Genomic DNA, 12,769 nt, shown 5'->3' on the forward strand with positions numbered 1-12,769 from the left:
TTTTCTGTAAAACTATCTTGAATTTTTAAAAAAATTTTTAACTGCTTTACCACTATTGAAAATGACTCAAGGTTTTAAAATAAAACACACTGTTAAATAATAATAATAATAATAAAAAAAAAAATAAATAAATAATAATAAAAAAAATAATAATAATAATAAAATTGTATACATAATTAATTAAATTAATTATTAAATCTATTGTCCTCGGTTTTAGACAGTAAACATGAAGCATTTTAAAATATGCTTAGCCAGACAGTTAAAATGTGTCTCTGACATTAAAACCTTGTTTTAACACCCTAGATTTCTCCAGTTCATCTTTGATTCCTCAGAGCATTTAAATTGTGGCTGTACAATAAGCATAAATTGGGTTGATGCAAAAAAAATAAAAAATTAAGTTGTTTTGGTGCAAGTTTTGATGAAGTGAGGCATTTAATAGATTAAAATTAAAGCCTTTTCCCCTCCTCCCTTTTTTTTTTTTTTTTTTTTTTTTTGGAGAATAATTTGGAGAATTATTTACAGATCTATTTTCCATAAAAGTCAGACACTTTGATTCATTAAAATATTTTGTGCATTTAATTGCGGGTGAAATGTAATATAACCAAAGTATTCTAGAATATAAAAAAATAGAAAACTGGAATCATTACATGCTCATTATAAAGCTACTAATAACAGAAATCCTGATTCCACTCCAATTTATCAATGCATTTCATGCATGTCCAGAGATATTTCTACATAATATTGATCATTAACTTATATAAATGCAATTTTTGTCTCCACTCCCTTTGTTCTTTATTTACATCTTAAACAGTTTGAATTAAACTTGAGGAATGTTTGCACAGTTTTATAGATTGTCAGCGCTGAAGTATTAAATTGCCATTTGGGGCATCAGAACAACAACCCCCAACAACATAAGTTGCCCTTGTGATTTGAGCAGAACGATGATCAATATGTTGCCAACCAACATACGGGAATAAAGCACATTTTGTTTTAATGTTGCAGATTGTTATGATCAAAAGTGCTCGTTTAAATATAGGAGCTCAGAAGGTTCGTACCACTACTATATCCGAAGCAAGTAATCATAGTTTATTGATGATGTTGATCGATGCTGCCTTTCAGTGACGCACAGTTATCGGATTAATTCGTCACCCGCAGGACAGATGCACTGTTATTTCTGTCCGGCTGTACTTTGGCAGCTTTAAATTTCTCTACCCTGTTCTGCCCGCCCCCAGCAGCCGTGGAGGGAGGGAGGGAGGGAGGGAGGATGGAGAGGTGCAGCCGGGTCGGTGAGGTGGAGGTACAGCCGTGATGCTGCGACCAACTCAGACAGCGTGCAGGATCAAGGTGATGCAGTGTGGATTCAGCGTTTTGTTTTTTTGTGATCTGTTTTATTAATGTAGCACAAATTATCAACATGCAAAGGGTTCGGGCGCACGACGCGTGACGGCTCTCTGTCCTGACTGCGCCGTGACGAGACGTCGGCTGTCAACGGAACCGACAGGTTCGACCTGCTGCGGGCTGCGTCCGGTCCGTTAATCGATCCCGGCTTGTTGGTGACAGTCTGGTGTCTTTGGTCGGTGTGTGCTAGGGGAGAAAACCGAGATTCATGTTCTTTTCAGTTCCTTCGTGATATCACCCTTGTGGTTCACCTTGGACTTAAAAATACGCACAAAAGGTAAGATTTGATTTTATGCCCACTGCTCACTGTTCCAGTTTATGTTGTCTCACGTTTCCGTCGTCTTGTAACATAAACCTGCTGTACAGACTTGCAGACTCACGGGGTTGGAATATTAAATAAGGCCGACTTCATGCTGGCTGTGAAAGTTTTGACTTTGAAAGTGAATCCAAACGTGTCTGGTCACTATTAACTCGTTCTGCAATGTTAGGAGCTGAGTTTCTCTGTTTGACGGAGAGACACGTTTGCATATGTTGAATAATTGAAGGAGAGGTGTATGATTTCTGTGTTGGGCTCACAGACAGTAAAATGGAGGTAGGTCTGCTGCCCTCCTTTAATGTAATCTATCTTCCTTGTGACCTGCAGCAGCCTGTCTGACATGCTTTGAAGTGGACTATTATAAGCAGCACTGTAATGCAACTTTCACTTATGCAAACATAATACACTCCATCTGGGAAGGGGTCAATGGTTAATGAGCATCACCAGGAAATTTAACTGCAGTTAAAAAGGTAAGACAAAAAAAGAAAAAAAGTTAGCTACAGCCCAGTTATGCAGTGATATGGTCAGTAATCCATTACAGAATAAACCCAACTGCTCTGCGATTTCCTCAGAGGTTTGTTAAAACATGAACAAACGTCATCCATCCTGCTGGTTTAATTTTGCAGGTTTAATTGCAGTATATTCCAGTTCTTTAAAGTAATAACCCAAAAGTCGGTGAGCATGTCTGCACAGCACACCACTTTGGATTTGTGTTTGTAAAAATAATTTTTAAAATAATGCATCATTTAATTTCCTCTTCCACTTTGTGATCATGCACTACTTCTGGTCCAGGGGTGTCAAACTCATTTTCATTTCGGACCATGTCAGAATTATGAAGTTCTTCATTGGGCTGGTTGCACTTAAGAAACCATTCAAACATGAATGAATAGTCTCAGTGAGTAACTCTTGAAGTTAAATCATATTGAACATTTTTCCATATTGATGTAATTTGGTAACTTACAGATGGAGGCTGCTTTGATTTGATTGATAAATTATTATTTACACACATAACTGTTACCCTAAAGGCTTTATAAATGTGTGCCTTTAGACCAGGGGTCCCCAAACATTTTCCTGTGAGGACCACAAAACTTTTCCCTTCTCTGGTGGGGGGCCGGAGTCAGTTTGTAACAGAAAAAGTGTGACGATTACAGGAGTGCCTAAATGTAAAAATTTGTTGTTTTCCAGAAAGCACAATCAAATAACCCTCTCTGGGTTCTTCTCAGAAAAAAATCCAGGAAATAACACTATTTATTAAACAAATACTGTATTTTCCAGACAATAAACTGCACCCCCAAAGATTAAAAAAAAAAAAAACAGTAAACATACACATACAGTATACAGAAAGACGGGCTGTAAGCCTCAGATATCTCTGCCGCTCCAGGTTTTCCACAACGATGCAGCAGCAACAGAGGGGGGCGGACACCCAAAATATGAGTCATAACAGGTCAATTGAATATCACATTTATTATGGTTGAAAAAGAAAAAGTTGCCAAGTTTATATTTAACTGAACTGATTACGGTAGTTTCCGAACGGTAACTGTAACAGTAAAAGCCCTGATCCTTTGTGTTGCTACTAGCATGTGCTAAATGAACATGAGCGCTTTCTTCTTCTTCTTCTATTGGATCCTAATATCTATACCTCAAATTCTCATAATGATCCCAGTATTATTTCAAAAAACAAAAAAATCTTCTTTTTCCCTCAATGCTATTTAACTGATCAACAACAGTCTCAAATTTCAATTCCTTATTAAAACCTAATTCCGTTTTAATGGGCGCGTTCTTCTTTTATTTCCAATTTTGACTTCCAATGATTCACTTCCTGCTAAAGAGTGGTTGAAGAAAAATCTTCATATAAGCCGCATGGTTCAAAGCTTAGGAAAAAAGTCCAGAAAATACGGTATATGAAAAAAAATCAAAATGCTCTCTGGTATTGTTCAGGAGGCCGGACCAAATGTGGAGGCGGGCCGGATCCGGCCCGCGGGCCGTAGTTTGGGGACCACTGCTTTAGACAATAGAGAGCCACATAAAAAGCGATTTTATGATTTGGCCCCCGGACCTTGAGTTTGACAACTTAATTTAAAAATTGATCCTGATACTGTACAACAATTTTCTAACAGTGAGGACTTTAAAAACTAACATTCTTTTCGATGCATTTTGAATGTTGCACGGCTTTTCTTTTTGAGAACTGCTCTCTGCATCCTGTTGCAGGCTGATGGATCGCCTTCCGAAGAAGCAGCTGGGCTCAGACCCTTGTGGTCCCAGCACGCTGCCTGGACCCTGCGCAGTGATCAGAGCGAGTCCAGCTTTACCTCCACAACCCGCCGTCCCGGAGCCACGTCTACTTAATCCATCGGAGAGGCTCAAGACTCAGTCAGGACCGGACCTCACACAGGCATCTACCAAAGGGACAGGCCGGCTGCAGTCCGGGGAGGATCGACTCACTCCTCCACTGTCAAGCATAAGTCGGCCCAGACCGACTGCTCTTGGAACTAGAACAGCCTCGAAGCCAGCCAAAGTCCCACTGGAATCGTCTAAGGAAATAGATTTGATCCCTGTTTGCATTCCGGCTCCTCACAGCGGTAACGCCTTGCCGCATTCCTCGTCAGAGCCCTCGTTCCTTCTGATCAACCCCCAGAGCCCGCAGCCTTACCTTAAACCAACTCTTAGCCCCAACCTGACCCCAAGCTTGAGTCACAAACCCAGTCTGAAGTCTCAGCCCCAGAAGACCGCCTCGCCTGGGAGCGCGGCTCAGAGCCAGACTCAGTCTGAGGGGCCAGCAGGAGAGAACAATGACTTCAGGTAAGACCAGCAACACTCATGCTGAGTCATTTCCATTGTTTTTCTCCTGATCCTTGCAGCAGGTGCTCGTCTGGAAGGAAAACTGACGCGTGGTCCTCTGTGTCACATGAATCAAAGCAGCAAATGTCTCTAAGAGCCGTAGGGACCCGACACAGTCACAGCCGCTTGGCTGATTTCCCACAGGCACTTTAGCTGAAGTCCTTGCTCATAAACAAAGACGGCTTGAATAAGCTGTTCAAACTCACAGCAGCTCGTTTACACCAGCAGTAAATGTTGTCGGTCTTTAGACAGAGTGGTCCAAATGCTGAGACAAACACACATTTTACACCTGCAGGATTTCTTTACGTGGGAAATTCGAAACTTCTTCAATTGTGAACAGTCCATTCAATACCATAAAAATATCTATATTATTTTTCAAAATAAGGATAACCAATTTATTTGTTAAAAAATATAAAATTATGTGCTTACAATTACATACATTGTATATATAATTTCTCCTAGTTGTGCTAAAATAAGCATAACAAACTAAATAAATTTGTTGTATTTGTATAAAGTAGTTTTTTATATATATTTCAAACATCTATTAAGAGTATAAAACCTGAATCAGTTGGATTGTAACTGTATTTAAACTTGAATGCAAATTGATTACTTTAGCCTGGCAAAAGTATTCTCACCTTGCCTGGCCGTATTAGTTTAAATCAGGGGTTTTAATTACTTAAATGGCATAGAGAGTATTTTGAAATATTGAGTCACAGAAAGGACTTCTTCTTTATATAATATATATATATATATATATATATTGTATTTTTTTCCAGTTAGGCTGAACAAGGCTCTGTGTGTTGGTTGAAACGTGGGAGGTTGTTTCATAACCTAAACCTGCTTCAAATTCTCAGTGTCTTGATTTCTGACCTGCCTGCTGTGCTGCTCTGCCTTCACAGAACAGATGAATTCACAATGAGATCACATTACAGAAACGTGGAGTCCGTTTGATAATTATGCATTTTTCAACTTGCGCTGGATTTTATTTAGGGTTATCATCGTAAAAAGGGGGTGAATAAAAATGCATGCCACACCATTCAGATTCTTTTTTTTTTGCTACAAATTAAAGAAAGAAGAACTATATTTTTTCCCTTCCACTTCACATTTGTGTGTTACTTTGTCTTGGTCTGTCACATAAAATCCCCAAAACCTTCAATTTAAGTTTGTGGTTTTCAACATGACATTTTTTTTTTTAGTTTTCAAGCTAATTAAATTTATCTCTGTATTTTTGTTTGCCAGTGGTAATTTTCATTGTTGCTGCACTCTTTTAACAACAGAACAGTTAAATTACCGTTCGAGAAAGCCAAGGGAATTATGAGTGCTGAAGTTGACATTTAAGTGTGAGCTTATTCAGCCACCCGTCTGTTCAATTTTATAAAATATTCAGCTCAATCCATTTTTTTCTGACTCTGGTAGTACTCAGCCATGTGGATACTCATACACACACAGACGTGCTTAGCACTTAGTCATCAATGATGTTTGCTGAGGTGCTTAATTGTGTTTTTTTTTTTTTACCTTATGCATCAGCCCCCGTGGAAGCTTTTCCTCTGAGGATTACATTGCAGCTCATATCCCATTTTCACCTACACAAAAGTGTTTGAGTCTAATGCGGCGTTCCCTTTGCTCCTATCCGTTTGTCAGGGTGTACATCGTCACATGGAACGTGGGATCAGCCGTCCCACCAGATGACATCACGTCTCTGTTCGGACCAAATGTATCAGATGGGAGCATTGACATGTTTATCATCGGGTAAGCGAGTATTTGTGGACGACTCAGCAGTGCCAGCGCGACAGCAGTAGATGCCCACTCAGTCATCTGTGGTTCTCTCCCCCTACAGTCGCTGTCCTTTTTTTTTTTTTTTTCCAAATTAAAGTTCAGTTTTTGGTTGTTTTAAACATTTTCTTGCTTCTGTCACCATCCAGACTCCAGGAGGTTAACTCAATGATAAACAAGAGGCTGAAAGATGTTCTTTTTTCAGACCAGTGGAGTGAGCTTTGTATGGACACGCTCAGTCCCTTCGGATATGTTTTAGTAGGCGCATCCGTCACTCTCCACATTCTTCTTTGTCTGATTGTACAAAATGTGATGGAGTGTTTTGTCACCTTCCTCATCTGTCCAGGTGGCGTCACAGCGAATGCAAGGAGTGCTTCTGCTCGTTTTTTCCAAAATCTGCCATTTTCCGTTCCTCAGAGGCGTGCAGACCCAGAGTACACGGACGGGACTCGGAGGATACTGGGTATGAACGCCGACGTGTCCCCGCGACCATGCACAAAATCGGTTTGGGGTTAGGCTGCACACAGAAGTCGGGCCTGTTCTCCGTCCTGCCGGCAGCTGCATGCACGTGCGGGTGAATATGTCAGTGTGTGACCTTCCCGTGCATGTTGATGTCAGCATCCCCCGCTGGCTGCTGCTGCTGCTGCTGCTGCTGGTGCAGTCACCTTCTCTTTGAGGTCAGTGCAGCAGCAGGCTGTCTGGCTCTGTGATGCTGTGGTTTGATGTCAAACAAAAAACAAAAAAATAAATAAAAATAGAAACACTTTATCCCCCAGCACAGATCTGGTTGATGTGCTCTGGTTGTCCTTTAGGTCTCTATTAAAACACACTCTCTTGTTGTTTTAAAGGGGAATAAAGGTGGCGTGAGTGCAAGAATGACGGTGTTCGGCCACCCGGTGTGTTTTCTGAACTGTCACCTGCCGGCTCACATGAGGAACTTGGAGCAGAGGATGGAAGACTTTGAAAGCATCCTTCAGCAGCAGCAGTTCGAAGGCGGGACTGCCACGGGCGTCCTGGACCATGAGTGCGTAGTTTTAACTATAAGTCATGCTTATTCAGGTGGAATAATTACACAGCATACAGATTCAATCATTAACTATATATTTAACTTTTCATCAATGGCTAAATTGTTAGTGTTCATTTAATCTACTTAGTTTCCTGGCGAGAACTTTCAAGAACAACCCACACTCCATTTGGAGAAAAGTTTTAACGTAAAAAAAAAAAAGATTCAGTTTTTGTCTGATGCAAATTGTATGTAATAATAAGTAGGTGTCCAAACAAGGTATCAAAAACCTGACTTTGAGCTGGATGATTGAGGATTGAAGGATTAAAGATCAGGTCAGTGGAAGGATAAATGCCAATCCAATTATTGTGTGGATGAAAAAAAAATCATGTCCAGTAGAAACATTTCCAAGACAAAACTAATTTCAATTGTTGGCTAAAAAAAGAGAATCAGAGCTGCTCATACCTGAGTAAAATAGATTAGCTAAAAAATTTGTCAAAAAACAGGAATTACTAATAATACTTAAACGGTACATTTAATAGTTTGATATTATTAAAAAAAGATCAATTACAAATCTGGTATTAGTGAAGCAGGGTACTAAGCATTTCTCATTACTTTATTTTTGTTTAGTATTATCAAAAAAACAACAGTGAAAACAAAAGTCTACCCCCATTAAAAGCATTTAAAACCACTTACAGCGCCTCTTTTACAAGGAGTTTGGAGTGACTTTAATGTTTCTACAAAGTGAAGGTGCTGTGAATCATTGTTTTGTCAGTTTTGTTTTCCTCTCACCTACACGCGGTTATTTTGCAGCCAACTCTCCCACATGCTGAAGCTACACACATAACAAACAACTCAGGGGAGATTTAGACTTCAGAATAATTAAACTCAAAGGAATAAATGTCCAGAGTGGCATAATGGAATCATGCGTAATGAATAATAAAAAATAATTCACTACCCTGTCTGGCTATTCATACATTTAGCAAGCCACTTATTACCACTCAGGAAACTTACATTTTCCTCATCTGCAGTTAAACCATCAGTAGTTGATAAATCGCCGATTGGCCACAATCTTAGATTATGTCTATAGACATTAATGTTTTTATTTGGGTTAAGAAAATGCACTTAGTGACTGTTCAACTGAAGAGTTTAATTGCTTTTCTTAAACCACTTTTAAATTATTTTATGATCTGTTAATTGTATGCTCTTAGGAGTTTTTATCTGATTTTGTTCTTGTATAACTTTTAAGATGTATGAATTTTATGCAATGATTTGCATAAAATGTATTTGCAGTACACTGTGAAAAGACCTTAATTTAATGGACTTTTTTTGGTAAAATAAAGGCAAAGTAAAACAAATAAGAATTAGAAAAGCAAAAATCAACTTGCTTTCTGAGATATAAGTTTAACAAAGACATACTTTAATAAAAAAATTATATATTACGTAATAATACAGCACCATTATCTGTGATGCAAAAGTATTTCAAGACTATTCTTTGTGTTTGCAGTGTTGTGTTTTGGTTTGGGGACCTAAATTTCCGTATTGAAGACTACGACATCCATGTGGTGAAATGTGCCATTGAAAGCAGCAAGCTGCCTCTTCTATGGGAACGGGATCAGGTGAAGAAACTTCATAATTCAAAAACAGAAGCATGGATTCTTCTGGATGGGTTGTCTGTTGACTGCAGCCAGCAGAGGGAGCTATGGCTCTAATTAAAGGAAATAGAAGGTCTGCCATTCTCTTTTTCTGTTTTTTGTCCAGCTCAACATGGCTAAAAACACAGAGTCCATCCTGGAGGGCTTCATGGAGGGACCGCTCAAGTTTCCACCTACATACAAGTTTGATGTGGGAACCCACACATACGACACCAGGTCTGCTCATACAGAGTTTATTTATCCAAAATAAACCCTTAATAAGATTTTTTTTTAAATCTCATTAAGAGATTTCAGAAAAATCTATTAATGAGGTTGATTTTGAGTCTACGATGTGAAAATATGTAGGCAAATGTATCCAGTGAGAAGGAATAAATTAAAAAAAATGTCTTAGAGCAGTAGCTTGAAGACTTAGCAAACCAGCAACCTACATAGGAATTTAAAAGAACAATATCCAGTCTGCCTGTAACTCATCACAAGAAGGAAAGACTTGACTTTTGACAAAAACTGTAATTCTCAACACTAAGACTTTGGCAGGATTCAGGTAGATGTTGCAATTCCTGCTCCAATTCTGACCAGCATTACTCTGGTAATACTGGTCAGTATTGGTCTTTGATCTTTATATTGCTGACATATATTCTGTCAATGTTTAGTCATTTAGTGATTGTGCAAGTCTTTTCTACACATAATCAGTCAATATTTTACTAGAGAGTTCATATTTACATCACATATTTTGTCAAGAAAGCAATCCCTTATTTGCCTAAAAACAGAGTTTTGATTTTTCCATCCATACATGTAAATTCAGAAAATAACTTTTTAAGATTATTTAGGGTTTCAAAGTGGAAAAGTAAAGACTGATCTTGATTTAAGTCCCATATTCATTTTGTTCTCTGTAAAATATAATGTCTGCCCTTGTATTTAAATACGTCAGTGCTAAGAAGAGAAAACCCGCCTGGACAGATCGCATCCTGTGGCGCCTTCGTCGCACCGGTTCCCCCGTTCCTACCCACAATGCATCTTTGCAGCGGGGTCTGACTTCCTGGTTGGGAGGAGCAACTAAAGTGATACAGCATAAGTATCAGAGTCACATGGGCTTCACCATCAGTGACCACAAGCCTGTTTCCTCACTGTTCTCCCTGCAGGTGAGGCCACGTCTCTTTTTAGTACAGCACATTTTCGCGATTATAGTTCGTGTATTTTAACCTTCGTACTATAGTTCCCATTCAGGGTGGATCTACCTCTGGTGGAGCTGCAGGTAAATAAGGAGTGGTGCAAAGCATCAGACGCCACAGTCAGATTCACTGTTGCTTCAACATATCAGCGCAGTTCATGGGACTGGGTGGCAATATACAAAGTAGGTCATAGAGAAACTCTCATATCAAAACACTGACACTTGTCTTCCAAGCTTTGCCAACACATTTCTCACCGAACAGGCGAGATTCAGGCATCACAAGGATTATCAGGCGTACGTCTGGGCCAAAGGAGAGCATGCCACACAGGTTTGTTGAGGACTGCAGCTCCTGAAGACGACTTCCTTTTAAAGTTACATTTGACTCAGAGCTGACTGGGGTCATTTTTATAGGTGATGTTCTCAGAAGAGGATCTGCCGAGAGACGACTGTGAATACGTCCTGGGTTACTTCAGTAATATCATGAACAGCATCGTCAGTTTGTCTTCGCCAGTTCAGGTAGCAAAGTTTTAACAATTCAACTTTTTACATCTATATGATACAATATTTTAATGACAAAATTACCATAAAACCAATATAACTGAAATAGTTTTATTTATTCGCCTTGTTTACCAGATCAGAGTTTTTAAGAATTGTTTTTTTCGTTTCCATCAACACAATGGTCTTTCCTTAGCATCTCAGTCATTAACATCTACTATAAATGAAAATGAAAGTCAGTCCAAATGGCCACAAAGATCATTGGCAGACAGACCCTGAAATGTTACAACCAGAAACTGCATCCAAGCAGTCTTTTGCACTTATGATGTTGCACATACTGATGATTTCATTCAATATATTTTGCAGCTCTTCTTCTGATCAAACCTTATTCTTGTTAAAATATCTCAGTCAAAGTCTAGATATAAATCAAATAGTGGCTTTAAAAAATGGCATTTACAGGCACTTTCCATCCAAACTGACAAAGCTTAAGCTATTTTACAAAGAAGAACTGACAGATTTTTTTTAGTCTGGAGATGAGTAAAGCTTGTAGAGACCCGAAACTGTAATTGCAGGTAATAGTGCCCAACATACATGCATACTATATCTCCTTTATTTGTAAAAAAAAAAAATGTTGAAAAGACTGTGTAATTTCCTTTACACTTCACAATTAAGAACTACTTTTTGACACAAGTTCCCATAAAATAGACTGAAGTTTGTGGCTAAAACAAATTGTGAAGAAATTCAAAGAGATTAAAACCTTTACTTCCTTTAACAATTACCTTCTCCTCAATCCTCGGCCCTCCACAGATCAGGATGCCTGTCCTCAGCCCCACTGTGTGCCGCTCGGACAGCTCCAATGTCAGCTCTGAAGATGACAGCACCATGGTTCTGCTGGTTCCAAACTCCCGCAGTCCAAGCCCAAAAACTGGCAAAAGGCATCACCGTCATCGCCGCAGTCGCAGCCCAGTCGTCCCCGCGATGTCCTCCAACCCCCTCCCGGCCTTGCAGGGCCTCAGCCTGTGTCCTCGCTCCAAGGAGAGCCAATCACGAAGCCGCTCGCCGTGCTCTGCCGCTAAGAAGGAGCGCTTGGTCTCCCCAGACACTGTGCCGTCCCCCACCATCAGCCCCCTTAGCCCTCGCAGTCCTGTGTCTCCAGGCAGCGGGGTGACAGCGCCGGAGGCCCTGATTGTAGCCATCTTAGGTGAACACAGTCCAGCTCAGGTCAGCCCCACTGGGGTCAAACAGATTGGGAAGCAAGTCGAAACAGACAAACGAAAGACTATAAAGAGGTAAAATAGGAAGAAAAATGACATCCACACTATCATGATCTGACCTGATGGGAGCTGAGAGAAGCTGCACCTTTATCGACTCTCATGTAGTTTGCAAACATTCCACGTTGCAGCGTCGCGGTTTCCCGTTAGAGAACCTATTATCATCTCATACGACTCTGTGCTGTATGTATGTATATCTTTGAGTGAAGAATGTGAGCAAACTCTCTAAATGTTCTCAAGAACGCAGAAGTGATGAATGTAAAACCAAAGTCTGGCTAAAAACCTGCAACAGAAATGACCAGCTATCACTGAAAGCAATATGGATCCATGCTTGGTATCAAAATAAGGACTCTGAACCAGAATTGATGGTATTATAGTTCACATCTAAGACAGGACGTGTCTGTGTGAGTCAGAGTAGCGTAAGCTTAACTTATTCATTCAAGTGTGCAAAACATGATGATTTTAGCTCTGTGCGACTTGATCTGTGCAAACGTTTAGTTTCAGTGTGCAATCAACACACAGAGCATTGTGTCACCTCAGTCTTAAATTGTAATCCTAAACCAATGCTCTTATTGTTCTTAGCAGCTTTGTGAACACAGCCCCTGCTCCTCAGAGCTGGTTTCTGACACCCAATGTTTTCCATCCAGGACAGAATGTTGTGTGATTGTGCAAATAAAATGTGAACAAATAAACAACAACTAATCAAAATGATTTGATTCGCTCTCCTGATAGTACAATAACCATGTGTGTTTTTTGCACGGTGATGCTTGCCTAAGCAGCAGCATTCTGAAAAAAATGAAAGATGTCCACAACTTTTTGACATATAAACATCTATTTAAAACGTGTTCACTG

The 12,769-nt window shown here is 39.7% G+C and overlaps 1 protein-coding gene across 2 annotated transcripts; it reads left to right on the forward strand.

The window, feature by feature from the left end:
- The first annotated feature begins 1,226 nt into the window (after positions 1–1,226).
- On the forward strand, positions 1,227–12,762 carry inpp5ja (inositol polyphosphate-5-phosphatase Ja). Of its 2 annotated transcripts, XM_017307782.2 has the most exons (14): positions 1,227–1,344; positions 1,423–1,675; positions 3,923–4,513; positions 6,194–6,301; positions 6,475–6,583; positions 6,672–6,788; positions 7,174–7,349; positions 8,836–8,947; positions 9,090–9,199; positions 9,912–10,122; positions 10,197–10,334; positions 10,414–10,479; positions 10,563–10,667; positions 11,454–12,762. In XM_017307782.2, the coding sequence occupies exons 3-14, from the start codon at positions 3,927–3,929 to the stop codon at positions 11,937–11,939; spliced, it is 2,325 nt and encodes a 774-aa protein (XP_017163271.2). In that variant the 5' UTR covers positions 1,227–1,344; positions 1,423–1,675; positions 3,923–3,926; the 3' UTR covers positions 11,940–12,762. The 2 variants fall into 2 exon arrangements, with proteins under 2 accessions (XP_017163271.2, XP_008422331.2); XM_008424109.3 differs by having other exon boundaries at positions 1,233–1,675.
- The last annotated feature ends 7 nt before the right edge of the window (positions 12,763–12,769 follow it).

Source organism: Poecilia reticulata, chromosome 12 (assembly GCF_904066995.2).
Source record: "Poecilia reticulata chromosome 12, P_reticulata-male-v2, whole genome shotgun sequence".
Classification (NCBI taxonomy): domain Eukaryota; kingdom Metazoa; phylum Chordata; class Actinopteri; order Cyprinodontiformes; family Poeciliidae; genus Poecilia; species Poecilia reticulata.

Bases quoted from the DNA above. Each gene is read 5' to 3' on its own strand.
- inpp5ja (XM_017307782.2), top strand. From the start codon at position 3,927: ATGGATCGCCTTCCGAAGAAGCAGCTGGGCTCAGACCCTTGTGGTCCC. The intron at 10,480-10,562 runs GTTTGTTGAGGA...TCATTTTTATAG, and splicing joins AAGGAGAGCATGCCACACAG to GTGATGTTCTCAGAAGAGGA. The intron at 10,668-11,453 runs GTAGCAAAGTTT...GGCCCTCCACAG, and splicing joins GTTTGTCTTCGCCAGTTCAG to ATCAGGATGCCTGTCCTCAG.